The sequence below is a fragment of the Miscanthus floridulus genome, chromosome 10, assembly GCF_019320115.1.
Source record: "Miscanthus floridulus cultivar M001 chromosome 10, ASM1932011v1, whole genome shotgun sequence".
Taxonomy (NCBI): Eukaryota; Viridiplantae; Streptophyta; class Magnoliopsida; order Poales; family Poaceae; genus Miscanthus; species Miscanthus floridulus.
The window spans coordinates 51,463,597-51,476,901 of record NC_089589.1 but is presented as its reverse complement, the minus strand read 5'-3'; the positions used below and the strand labels follow the sequence as shown (position 1 = coordinate 51,476,901).

The following is a 13,305-nucleotide window of genomic DNA, read 5'->3' as shown; positions in this document are numbered from 1 at the left end:
TCACTGTATATATGACAAAGACACTGCAATGAGACGATCGATTCTGAATGAAGTTTCAATCAGTATGAATCCTTTGCATAATCGCGACGACAAAAGTGCATCCATATGGGTCCTCTTTCAGCGAGCGACAGCGCTGCACTTTCACTACATCCCTTCTCAAATTCCCAAGCCATCCCAACACAAATTAAAGGGCCCCATGCATGTATGCATGTGGGTCCCTTCTTCAAGCTTATATCCTTACAAGTCAATCCACATCTTAATACGTTGCCACGTCCACATCATCTCAACAGACCTGTACAAAACAACCCAAAGCCCCCAAATTGTTTGTTTGGTGAGTTTTGTCCAAACACCCAACCTCCTCTTGACAACCATGCATGCCAAGAGTTCAAGACCAAGGAACAAGGCCAAGCAAAGCAAGCTATGTCAGGTTCATAGATAGAATAGTCTGCCACTCCTCTTGCTTCACTCCTCATCTTCCTTCCTCCTCCCTCCCCCTTTGAAATGATCTTCCCTACTCTTCCAAGAAACCTAGCCACCACCATTTGCAAACATGCATGCAGCTGCCCAATAGCCCTTGCTGGATTTCAGCTGCTCTCACCATATGCACACGATCACTCTCAATCACATGAACAAGTGGACATGGATATATAGATATATATCCGAGGACGGATTAGCCTTGCAAACAGTAGTATTTGGCCATGCATAAGCACGGGGAATTGGGCATGGGCGTGAGGATAAGGTGCCGCCTCCGGCCGAGCAGTCGCCGGCGATGTCGGATTCTCGGCGGCGACACGGCCGCCTTCTGCGCCTCGCTCGTCGAGGGGCTGGCGCACCTCGAGAGCACGCTGGAGGTTGATCATCAGTCGGGGACGGTGTCCATGCGGTGGTGCGCGGACGCCATGCGCCTCGTGAAGCGGATGCAGCGTGAGATGCTGGCCATCTTCAGGAAGGCCGACGTGCCGGTGGCCGCCGGGGACAGCTGGTTCGAGCACTACATGCAGGAGACGGCGGCGCTGCTCGACTTCTGCAACGCGTTCAAGGCCGCCGTGTCGCGGATGCACCGCTACTGCATGGTCGTCGACTTCGCCGCGCAGGTCATCGTCGGCCGCGCTGCCGACGGCGGCTCAGCTGCTGCCTCGCTCGTCATGGAGCCGTGCCAGACCCAGGTAGCGTCGGCGGCCGCCTTCCGCGACAAGATGGCGGACGCGAAGGCGGCGGTGGCCGAGGCGGAGCGGCTGGGAAGGGCGATCATCATCTCCGGAGCCGGCGGCGACGACGCCGCTGGCGGCATGGTCGTCGTCACGCTCGTCGCCAAGATCACGACGTCCGTCCTGTCCATGTTCGTGCTCCAGGCTCTGACCGCTCCACCAGCCACCGTCGACAACGGCGGCGGCGTCCGGCGCGCGATCGCCTCCGCCGTCGACGTCGACGTCGACATCGTCCCGCCTGAGCTGGAGCCGTGGTGCGAATCGCTGTCGCTGATCCACGCCCGGTTCCCGAGTCCCGTGGCCGTGGCAGAGCACGAGAAGGTCGCCACGGCGGTGCGAGACCTCGTCAATGGCAAGGTGGACGGCGGCGGAGGCCACGGCGAGCAGCAGGAAGAGCTGCTGAGGGCACGGTCAGGTGAGCTCAGGGAAGGCGTGGAGATGTTCGACTGTGTTCTTGATGAAGTATTCGATGAGGTGATCAGGGGAAGGAATGAGATGCTGGGGATCCTCAGAGACAAGGCTCTAACCTGACCATGAGGTGAGTTTTAGATTAGCCTCTGGATCAATCCATTAATTGACCTTGTGCAGGCTGGAAGTCTTCAGAATTAATGCTGGCCGGGCTTTATGCTAATTTCTGTTTGATTATTAGTTGGATTTGTTTTGCAAGTGGTGCAGAAATGTAAAAAAATCTTCAGTGTTGACATGTGTATGTAGATGTGCAGATTTGTTTTCGTTTCCTTTGGTTTGTAATTTAACTTGTAATTGACGGTCTGTCAGAAATGAAATTCTTTTGCATGTACTACCGAATTCATTTGCATGTACTACTGAATACTTTGTAGAAATGTAATTCTTTTGCATGTACTACATGCTGGGAGCAACTTTGTATTGACAGCCTGTCAGAAATTAATTCTTTTGCATACAGAAGGTTGCTATGTGAATAAAGTACTTGGCAATTCAGTTATTTATTCTACTACATAATGTAAATGTTACTACTTAGGTAAACACACATCGTTTTATACTTCATACATAAATCTTGTTCAGTGAAAAGTGGATCAGAGATCAAACGTACACAAGAGGTTTGAAAATTTCAAAATATCAGGCCAAAAATCGGTGACTTGCTATCCCGGAGGAAATTACATAGTGCAGTTTCCTATTGTATGGTACATTTCAGTAAGACCACAGAGAATTGCAGGAGAATCATGGCCTCACTACACAGTCCTACAGTGGTGTGGTAAAAATACATTGTGCATGGGCAATCTGGGAAGTCCATGCCCAGCCAATAGCCATAGCTTCCCCAGATCATCCATGGGCCATATTATCCAAAGACAAAGAATAAACAGAGCTTTACGGAGAACAATGAAAAACCAAACAGCTAGAAACTCCTAATCCGCCTATGTCAACTACAAAAAAAAATGAAAGGCGGGAACTGGCCTGCAGGACTGGAGAGTCACAAGTGTAAGGTGGCTTGCATTATATAGAGTATAAACACCTCGACAGCAGCATAAAGTTTCAATGGACAGTCTTGTGGGTAGCTGAGCTATATCAAAAATACAATCCCTGATCGGCCTCTCTCTCCTGCCCCCCATCACTTGGAAGGATGTGTCATCTTGTTAGTTGTGCACCACTGTGTCTCTCTTCTGATCGATGGTGGAATAGCTTCGCTATTGATCGCCTCTCACAATCCTGAAAAATTGTAGAAATAACAAAATAAATTCCGTAACAACATCATCAATTAAATTCAAAATGATTAAGGCTTGCAATTTTCAAACTAGCTACTTTAGCCAACTGTACCCACCTTAAACATATTGAGACGAAATGGTTTGTCAGGATTTATCCTTCTTAGTTTTAAGTATGTATATGCAAAGCTGAGCTGGTCACGGGGTGTGAAACGATCAACCTCATTGTACCACAGGCAAGAGAATATGTTGGACATTGGTGTGTGTTCTCTCACGATAAAAGATCCTTCAGGGACATCTGTAGAAAATGAAAATTGTTAGGTCCACAGAACTCATACAGTAGTATCAATACTAGCAGGTAATAGAGCATACAGCTTGGTAGCAGCTTGTTGGGATCTGATGGGTTGAACCTTGTCAGTCCATCTGCTTGGTAAAACTCAAATTGCTGATCAATTATTGTATGATTGAACTTGTTCAGCTTTTTATTTTGTGCTACTTCCTCCCAAACGCAATGCCGGTCATAGTGATTAGAAATAGCATATTCATAACCATGCCGCCAGAGAAAATACTCTAGGATAAGGATAGGATCAGTTTGTAGTCTCAGTTTGCTGTCTAACCAGATTGAGAACCTGATACAATAAGAGATATTGTTACAGGCGGTAAGTAAAACTAAATAAAATTAAAGAACAGATATAATGGATCCTTGCAGGATGCAGAACTGAGCACAAGGTCTTCTATCTGAATGAGCACACTGGTACTTCCATAAAGTGAATATGTAAATTTACTCATATTTGCAGCAAAATATATAAAAAAGATTGTTCCATGTTTCTCTAAATCTCATACAATATATATTCATAAACATTTATAGTTTTGAGTTTAAATATCCTAAAAGTAAAATCAAGAAGATTTCTTTATAAACTTATTACTTGGATAAAATCAAAGCCAGTATATATATGCGTGCAAAAGAAAAGAAAAAACTTCTGTTGCCTGTGGATTGTAATGCAATTGGACAATATAGCATACCAGGAACAAACATATATTATAACTGTATACATCCAGATGAGGTTAGCAGGCCTAGAAAGTGATAACAGTAACAGTGATAAGCTGACAACTCAAGAAAGAATGGATAACTACTTCGAGATATCAGTCATGCAGACAAGCATGTGGAGCCATGTGATGAGTTCCAGGAAGTGGGACTGTTGGAATGTGTAATGTGCACTGCAAGCAGAGAGGTGGTCCCAGATAAAGGCAAGGGGATGCAAAACACCTTTATGGCGTTATTTGTTCTCATGAAAAGATGACATGCATGCACATAAGAAATAACAGTACTGAAAAGGTGTGTTGACCAAAAGGTAAACTTCTTCAAGAGTATACAAGGTCAAAATTTGAGAAACTCACTAAAATAGAATACTTCAAGAAAAAGACTACCAAGAAATTCACTATAATCAGACATGCACTGTCATAGAGAAATTCACTCTTACCTCGATGATGGGAATAGCCTGTGTGCCAAAAATTTTGGTATTTTCCCCACTCTACGCATGTCATTATACGGCATATTCTTAATCAATATGATCTTCCATATACCAATGAAACCCATGCTGTCCATTTTCTGGCCTTCAGATTCTAATGTTTGCAATGTCACTTCATCCAAAAACATAGCAAAGCAAACTGTCTTTTTTGAGAGGCTTGTAATCTGCGAAGTGTAATAAGAAAGACATTTCTAAGAGATGTTACAGGATCCACATGTCATGAAATAAATCCTCAAACAGCAACTTCAGAAGCATCTTAAAATTTATGGCAACACCGGAACGATGCGAAGGAAAGATCAACAGCTATTTAACTTAGTAAATATTAGAGAATGTGGTTATGGTAAAAAAAATGCAAAAGGATGTTGATAGTGTATTATATATCCATATTAAAAGACTTAATGACAGATATAATCAGCGCAGTATTATAAGAGAAGTTGCATTTCACAGCCCTATTATCTCTAGCGCACGTTTCTTATGTGTTCCTCTGAAAAAGTGAAAATAGAAAGCAAGAGAAGTTCTCTGTAAAGTGAGTGAACTAGGATATAACTATATGAGACAAGACATAACAAGATGATGATCATTTGACCTGCCAAAATATACTACGGAACCTAGAAAAAATCAATATAAGCTGCCAAATGCAATGAAGCAGGACACAGGAAGCATAACAAATTTAGTCAAGAATTTAGTATCCAGAAAAGTATCATACCGTTTTGCCAAATGGGGTCCTCAGTCGATCAGAATTTCCAAAGATGCAGGATGATACAGCAATGTGGCATTTACTCATGTACTTTCGGTCATCATCAGATATATCAAAACCAGTGCTTGTACCATTTGGACCCTTAACAAAAGCACATTTCAACTGCTGGCCATGGGCTTTGTATGACTCCTCTCTTTCTTGCAGACTTTGGTGGCCGGCAAATCTCGGTTCCCAATATTCTGATCCAACAGGTCTTTCTTCAACTTCGACATACTCCAAATTAAAACTAGCGAATTTCTCATTTCTCGCAGGCTCCACAAGTTGAGCAGTTGAGTTGAGAAACTTCATTTCACAAGTTGAACCTGTTAAATTTATTCCAACTTATTAGACAACCATCTGAAAAAATATGCTACCCGCTCATGTGACAAAAAGTGAAGTTTTAAGTCATTGGAAATCAAACTATCCAAAACTTGACCATCAACATCTTTTTACAAATTGATGTTGAACATGTAGATTTGTGTTGAAAAGTAGTTTTATAATGTCCTATATGCATATATACTTCATATATGTGAAAAGTACATTTTCAAGACTGACGATGTCGAAGGCAAACTGTCTTTTGTCATTGTAGGAACTGATTATTTCCCTTATCAAATGTTGAAATCATATTCATACACCTCAAAATGAAGTTCATGATTAATGATTCCAAATCGACTTGCATGAACTATTAAGGCAAAAGCATCATGACATTGTCGTGCTGCAAACATGCTCACATAACAACAGTCCCAAGGTCCCATGCATGTAAATAGTTAGCTAGAGAATCGGGAGCTGCAGAGGTTTAGAGAATCAGGCCTGGTTTCCCTTATAAACTAGGTCAATTCTATCCTTCTTAATTGAAAGGCAGAGCTCCTGCCATTACGTTCAAAACAAAGTTTTCATGCAGTGATTGGGTTCCAAATCCAAGAGCAAATCACGAACATGTTGTGACGCCATAATACTAGTTGGCAGTCCAACACCAGGGGTCCAATATTCAAGTCATGCTATTCGAGTTGCAAGACACATCCTCACAAGGTACAATAGGCATGTTGTTCAGGCTCTAAGATGCTGGTAATTACTAGGTGCCGCAGCACCTGTTAGAGGATTCATAAAAGAAGAATTTGTGTTTCTAAACAAAATAATGATCTTATCAGTCAGTACAGCTAAAATCAAATATGAAACAAAATTTAACCTCATTTACAACATAGAATTACCAATTAGCTACAGAACAATAGTAGAGCAAAAAAGAAAAAAAAATGCAGAGTTTTTGAGTTATCCCGAGCTACTGCCTCACTGGAATCAAAATGTCTAAGAAGTTAAACTATCACATAAGGATTCAAAATTTTCAAATTGCAAGCAACTTCAAAGAGAAGGGCGGGCCTGGTGCAAGCGGTAGAGTCTTACCGCCCGTGACCGGAAGGTCCCGGGTTCGAGTCGCGGTCTCCCCGCATTGCATAGGCGAGGGTAAGGCTTGCCACTAACACCCTTCCCCAGACCCCGCACAGAGCGGGAGCTCTCTGCACTGGGTACGCCCTTTTTTTTTTAAGCAACTTCAAAGAGGCAAACAACTTACCAGACTTCTTACGTTTCGGTTTCTTCTTGGACACATGCTTCTTATCTCCAGAACCTGAAACCTTCTTTTTGTCTGGGCTACTAATATCATGACTATCAGCGATCCCTCCACCTGCTTCTGTGTGCCTCTCAGTGGCGACCTCGTCCTTCTCAGCACTCTCATAGCTGCCACCACCAAGCTTCCTCCCACCATCAGATGAATGCAGGTGAGCATCCTCCAAATCATCCTGCGCATCGATGCCATCATCATACTCATCATCTGGATCAACCTCCCTCACCCCTGTCCCTGTGCCTCCCATGGCTGCAGCCTCATACCGCTCCAGCTCCTTCCTGCCACCCTCATTGTACAAGGTCCCTCCTTTCCCACCTTCAGACGCCTCTGGAACATCCTTAGCGCCACCGCCAGTCTCTAGAGTCAATCCCTTATCGTCACCACCTGCCTCAGAGGTGGTACCTTTGTCGCCGCTGCCGCCAGCATCAGCGGAAATACCACTTCCACCCGAGATCTTCTCCTTCTCGTCCTCCGTGTAGTCCTCGTCGCGGCGCCTATCGTCCCGGTCCCAGTACCTGGAGTCCCGCGCGCTCCGGCCGCCCCCGCCGTGCCCGAACTTGAGCTCTTTCCAGCTCTTGCTCTGGTTCCACTCCGGCAACGCCTCCCCGGCGCTCGAATCTTGGCTGATCTCTACGAAATCACAGAGACGACAAGGCAACCAAGCGGAGAAATTTTCAAATCAAGCGCGCAATGGGAGCTCCAACGAAACATGAAACTGGATCGAGAACTCTCGGGCGGCACCGAATCGCACCGCAGAAGAGCCCGGACGCGCCAAAGATGCGATCTTTTTATAGGGGAGAAAAGCGAGAGGAAGAAGGCCAACGGGCGCGCGAGGAACCCAACCTGCGGGGCTGCGCGAGATGCGGTACGAGAGGAGTAGGACGGCGGCGAGGAGGAGGAGCGCGGCGGCGACGGCAGCGGCAGCCGCCAGCGAGCGGCGGCGCGGCGCGGGCTTCCCGGGGCGGCGGATCCGGGAGGAGGGCTTGGCGGAGGCGTGGTGGGGCCGGTGCCAGTCCGGGAGCGCCTGGTGGTTGTGGTGGCCGCGGGAGTCGGAGAAGCCGCCGCCGTACTGCTGCCTGAACTGCGCCATTAGAGGCCCCCTCGGCGGAGGTGGCGGTCGACGGCCACCAGCACCATGAACGGAGAGGAGGGGGAACGGGAAGCAAGGGGCTTTCTTGTAATTCCGACGGGGATTGGTTAGAGAGGGTTGGTTAATTGCACGTGATGATGGTGAGGATTAGGAGCGGCGGCGAATGACTATTGGAGTCACCGTCGACGGTCATATGGGGGTTTGGTGAGATGGGAAGACATGCGAGCCGACATGCTAGTACTACATTACATACTGTAAATCGCATTACCGCGATAGCAGTGCTCAATTACAGACGGTATATATTGGTTTAAGGCACGAAGAATTTGTGCTAATGATAGTCTCAGCCTAAAAAGTAAAAACTATGACATGATCTCTATACTCAGTCAAGTCAAAACTATAAAAGAACGTATATTTTTAATAAATAGTTTTCTTTAAAATAGAATTTTATCTAATCGTATTTCTTCTTTCTCATATCATCCACCTATCACACCTTTTTCTTATCTTGTTTTGTAGGCATAATTTTTATAAGAAATTATTTTCTTCTCTCTCTTTCTTAATTCCAATGTCGCATCATTATTTTGTTTAGTTGGCACCCTAATTAATATACGTAGAAACTATCATAGTTTCTGAATTCAAAGTGTCTTAACAAGTTCGATGGATGAGACAATGGGTGTCTTGGTAAAATCATGTCTGTAGTAAACTTAATACTCAGTATTAGAAGAATGGTGTCATAGGATCTCAAACAACATGTTCGTTGGTTGGTTTTAGCCAGGGCTTATCAGACAGTCAACAGTGTTTTCCTTTCATAACAAATCAGCACCAGCCGGGCTTATCAGCCCAGAAACCAATCAGCGAACATGCTGAAAGACGAAAGAATGAACACACCTCCTGTGATGGTAGCATATCAAATTATGGCACTATTTGGTAGCGCTCCACCAATTTTAGATCTACGAAAGATAGTTCTACTTCACAAAATGTAAGCCAAATGCTTAAGTCCATGAAATCTAGATAAAAAAGCATGGAGCTAGGAGGCTAGATTCATGAATTTCATTTCATAGACCTGCTCAAGGGCTGCCCAACAATGCTGGTTCCATACCTTCTTGTGAAATTGGATGGAAAATATCCATAATGTTATTGATTACAAACCCAACCCAACCCTCGTACCTGTTTGTTTTGTTTTATTCCCATCTCCTCCTCTCCTCCTGCGCGATTGTTTGTCTACCCAAGCTCCCATGTTGCCCTAGCCATAGTAGCCATTGCATCCACTAAAACTCATTGGTTGAACACCTCCGCCGACCCGGTGACCGCCAAAATGAGTTGATCCGGCCATCCTTCACCTTCCTCACCCCTTTCCTCATTGGTTTCCGCTTAAAAAGGAGTTCCGAGGGTTGCGTGCCCATCGACCAATGGCATCTGCATTGGCCCTAGATCCTACGCCCCTTTGGCTAGCCATGACCATGCCTACACCCACTCTTCGAGTGGCCATGGTCAGCCACAAACCCTTGCCCCAACCACCGTAGCCTTCCTTGCTATGCTGCCTGGCTGGCCAGGGACGACCAAAAGTGCTCCAACTACCCTAATAGAAATAGTCGGCTACCCAAGGGCACCACCAGCTGCCCCAGCCTTAGCAGTAGTGAAAGGTCCTAATGGCTAGAGGGGGGGGGGTGAATAGCCTAATAAAAATTTCTACAACAACACTTAACCAAATGGTTAGACAATTATGAGGCGAAGCGAGTGTTGCGCTAGCCTACTCAAAATGCAAGCCACCTACCACAATTCTAGTTTAGATAGTGTCAATTCACACAAGAGCAATGACACTACCCTATGTTAGTGTGCTCTCAAAGGCTAACTAAAGAGCCACACCAACCAAGCATGCAAGCTCTCACAACTAGCTACACTAAAGAGCTTGTCAACTAATTTGCGGTAAAGTAAAGAGAGTGATCAAGAGGGTTATACCGCCGTGTAGATGAATGAACTAATCAATCACGAAGATGAATAACAATGATGACCAATCACCTCGGAATCAATGATGAAGACAATGATTTTTACCGAGGTTCACTTGCTTGTCGGCAAGCTACTCCTCGTTGTGGCGATTCACTCACTTGGAGGTTCACGCGCTAATTGGCTTCACACGCCAAACCCTCAATAGGGTGCCGCACAACCAATACAAGATGAGGATCACACAAGCCACGAGCAATTCACTAAAGTACCTTTTGGCTCTCTGCCGGGGACAAGGTCAAGAACCCCTCACAATCACCACGATCAGAGCCGGAGACAATCACCACCTCCGCTCGACGATCCTCGCTGCTCTAAGCCATCTAGGTGACGGCAACCACCAAGAGTAACAAGCGAAATCCGCAGCGAACCACGATCACTAAGTGCCTCTAGATGCAATCACTCAAGCAATGCACTTGGATCACTCCCAATCTCACTATGATGATGAATCAATGATGTAGATGAGTGGGAGGGCTTTGGCTTAGCTCACAAGGTTGCTATGTCAATGAAAATGGCCAAAGATGTGAGCCACAGCCGGCCATGGGGCTATAAATAGAGCCCCCATCAAATAGAGCCGTTATACCCCTTCACTGGGCAAAACGCGCTCTGACCGGACGCTCCGGTCAAACTGACCGGACGCTGGCCCTCAGCGTCCGGTCGCCTGATGGACGCCACGTGTCATCTCCTTCAAATGCTGTTCGTCAGATCCCAACGGCTACGAAGCTGACCGGACGCTCCGGTCAAAACTGACCGGACGCTGAAGCCCCAGCGTCCGATCGTTTCCAGTAAGCTCCCCGAGGCATGTTTTTCCGACCGGACGTGTCCGGTCCACCTTGACTGGACGCAGCCAGCGTCCGGTGCTCAACCCTAGCCTACTGTGCCGTCTGACAGCTTGACCGGACGCAGCCTTTCAGCGTCCGGTCACTGAGTGACCCAGCGTCCGGTCAGTAGACCGACGCCAGCATCATTTTGACCAACTCCATTTCAACTCTAACTTCTTCACCCTTGCTCAAATGTGCCAATCACCAAGAATTTTACATCCGGCGCAATAGAAAATAGACATTTCATTTTTCCGAAAGCGCCGAATCCCGCCGAGCAAGCTCGGCGGGAGGGAGAGAGGGACCCAAACCCATCTCAACCCTACAACCACCTTGTGCACATGTGTTAGCATATTTTCACAAATATTATCAAGGGTGTTAGCACTCCACTAGATCCTAAATGCATATGCAATAAGTTAGAGCATCTAGTGGCACTTTGATAACCGCATTCCGATACGAGTTTCACCCCTCTTAATAGTACGGCTATCAAACCTAAATGTGATCACACTCTCTAAGTGTCTTGATCACTAAAACAAAATAGCTCCTATGGTTTATACCTTTGCCTTGAGCTTTTTGTTTTTCTCTTTCTTCATTTCAAGTTTAAGCCCTTGATCATCGCCATGCCATCACCATTGTCATGCTATGATCTTCATTACCTTCTTCTACTTGAAGTGTGCTACCTATGTCATGAGCACTTGATAAACTAGGTTAGCACTTAGGGTTTCATCAATTCACCAAAACCAAACTAGAGCTTTCAAGTAGGCGCCCCTGGCTAGCCAATGGCCCCCTTCCTAGCCGTGGCGTCAGCCACGTCAAGGCTCGACGAGGACTTGACAATGTCTTCCCAGTGCATGCATCACAACGGTCCCATTAGTGACACAAGTGAAGAAATATGCTCCATCAACCAGCAAGAGGACAGAGGTTGATGTGGTATCAATTTCTATTACATTTTTTTGTTATAACTTTAATTGGTTGTGGAGCGTAATGTCAAGTATATGAATTAGAGGTCCGCACTACTATAGGATTGTTTCATAGTATCATTATATGAAAATATATGTGAATTGGAATTTGAAAATTGTTGTGGGGAAATCATTGTGAGGGTGGTCCCGGGTTCGAGCCGTGGTCTCCTCGCATTGCACAGCCGAGGGTAAGGCTTGCCACTGACACCCTTCCCCAGACCCCACATAGAGCGGGAGCTCTCTGCACGGGGTGATTCAATGGATTGGAATGATGAGCATACCATGCTTTTTTGCAAGTTGTTCACCAAACAAGTTAGAAAAGAGAATTGGCCGGACACTCATTTGAACACAATGGGCTTTGTTGAGGTACCAGATAGACTGTTTCTGTGCACTGAAATCATGTTGGGCAAAAGGTAACCATAGAAGAAGCGGGACAAGTTGAGGGGTGATTAATTTGACTGCATGGTAAAATTTAATGAGGAAGAAAACATGAACCGGTTGGAACAATGAAAAGGGGGTGATCAACATGGACCTTGAGTGGTGGAAGAAGACAAAATATGTGAATGTTCAATCATTTTCTATTTGTAATGTTATGTTTTTTTTTGCTTCTAGTATTGATGTCTAATTTCTTACCTTATCAAATGTTTTAGAAATTCCTAGACGCAAAAAGTTAAGAAGAGGGATCTCTAGAATGAGGAATCCTAATGATGGAATGGAGGACAATCAACCCATTTGTGGTAAAAAAATGCTTTTGATGCTAGAGATTAGGTTGAGTAGGTTTGTCCTGCCTCGACAATAAAGGGCTATTGTAATGCTTGATGAAAGGATCAGGACGTCCAACCAACTGATGTACTTTAGAATGAGTGGTCTTGACTTAGGGATGAACCTGCAACACAAAAATAAAAAACCCCTTTGTTCTAAATTATAAAATGTTTTTGGTTTTTTAGATTCATGATTTTTGCTATGCATTTAGATATACACTATGGCAAGATATATAGTAAAGTCAATCGCCCTGTTCGTTTGGCTTATAAGCCGTATTTTTTCAGCCAACGAATAATATTTTTCTCTCACAAAAAATCAGCCAACAGTACTTTCAGCCATGGCTTATTAGCCAAGCGAACAGAGCAAATACTATCTAGAAAAGCCTTAATGTCTTATAATTTGGAACAGAGAGATTATAAATGATCTAGAAAGCAATCTTGAAAACATAAGAGACTTGGCAAAGACAACTTAAGTCTATATGCATAATGTGGCCTCATGTACATTTATATATATTTTGGATCAAAAGAAGTTTATCTTTTGAGAATGCTACAGTTCTCGTTCTTGTTTTAGACAAGTTTATACTACGGCCACCTATGAGCTTTGTTACTAGATATCTGTTTTATTTGAATGTAAATAAGTTTTCACCCAAGAAATACGAAAAGGAGTGAGGTTAATGCAAAAACGGAGAAAGAGAGGTGAGTGAGGGTAAAGGAATAGAGTGAAAAGGTCAAAAGTGAAGGAGAGGGAGATGAAAAGTCTGAGAGATTGGTATCATTATAAGAATCCATCAAAGTATTTTTTTAGAGGCAGAATAAAATATTTGTAGCACTTCATATTATCATATGGTGGCATAGAGTTTTGTTCCAATTCATTGATTGGCGATTGCGCATAGAATTTTATTAGATTACTCTGAT

At 44.7% G+C, this 13,305-nt stretch overlaps 2 protein-coding genes across 2 annotated transcripts; one reads left to right on the top strand and one right to left on the bottom strand.

Annotated features, from left to right (window-relative positions):
* Positions 1-349: 349 nt before the first annotated feature.
* LOC136490216 (uncharacterized) lies at positions 350-2,119 on the top strand. Its single transcript, XM_066486706.1, has one exon. The coding sequence runs from the start codon at positions 699-701 to the stop codon at positions 1,737-1,739; it is 1,041 nt and encodes a 346-aa protein (XP_066342803.1). The 5' UTR covers positions 350-698; the 3' UTR covers positions 1,740-2,119.
* Positions 2,120-2,262: 143 nt separating this feature from the next.
* Positions 2,263-8,018, bottom strand: LOC136486590 (uncharacterized). The gene is made up of 7 exons (XM_066483527.1): positions 7,611-8,018; positions 6,717-7,397; positions 5,120-5,472; positions 4,366-4,577; positions 3,257-3,513; positions 3,004-3,182; positions 2,263-2,891 (listed from the first exon to the last, which is right to left on the bottom strand). The coding sequence occupies exons 1-7, from the start codon at positions 7,855-7,857 to the stop codon at positions 2,811-2,813; spliced, it is 2,010 nt and encodes a 669-aa protein (XP_066339624.1). The 5' UTR covers positions 7,858-8,018; the 3' UTR covers positions 2,263-2,810.
* Between the last annotated feature and the right edge of the window lie 5,287 nt (positions 8,019-13,305).

Bases quoted from the DNA above. Each gene is read 5' to 3' on its own strand.
- LOC136486590 (XM_066483527.1), bottom strand. From the start codon at position 7,857: ATGGCGCAGTTCAGGCAGCAGTACGGCGGCGGCTTCTCCGACTCCCGC. The intron at 3,514-4,365 runs GTAAGAGTGAAT...TTATTGTATCAG, and splicing joins AGGCTATTCCCATCATCGAG to GTTCTCAATCTGGTTAGACA. The intron at 2,892-3,003 runs GTGGGTACAGTT...ACAATTTTTCAG, and splicing joins TTCGTCTCAATATGTTTAAG to GATTGTGAGAGGCGATCAAT.
- LOC136490216 (XM_066486706.1), top strand. From the start codon at position 699: ATGCATAAGCACGGGGAATTGGGCATGGGCGTGAGGATAAGGTGCCGC.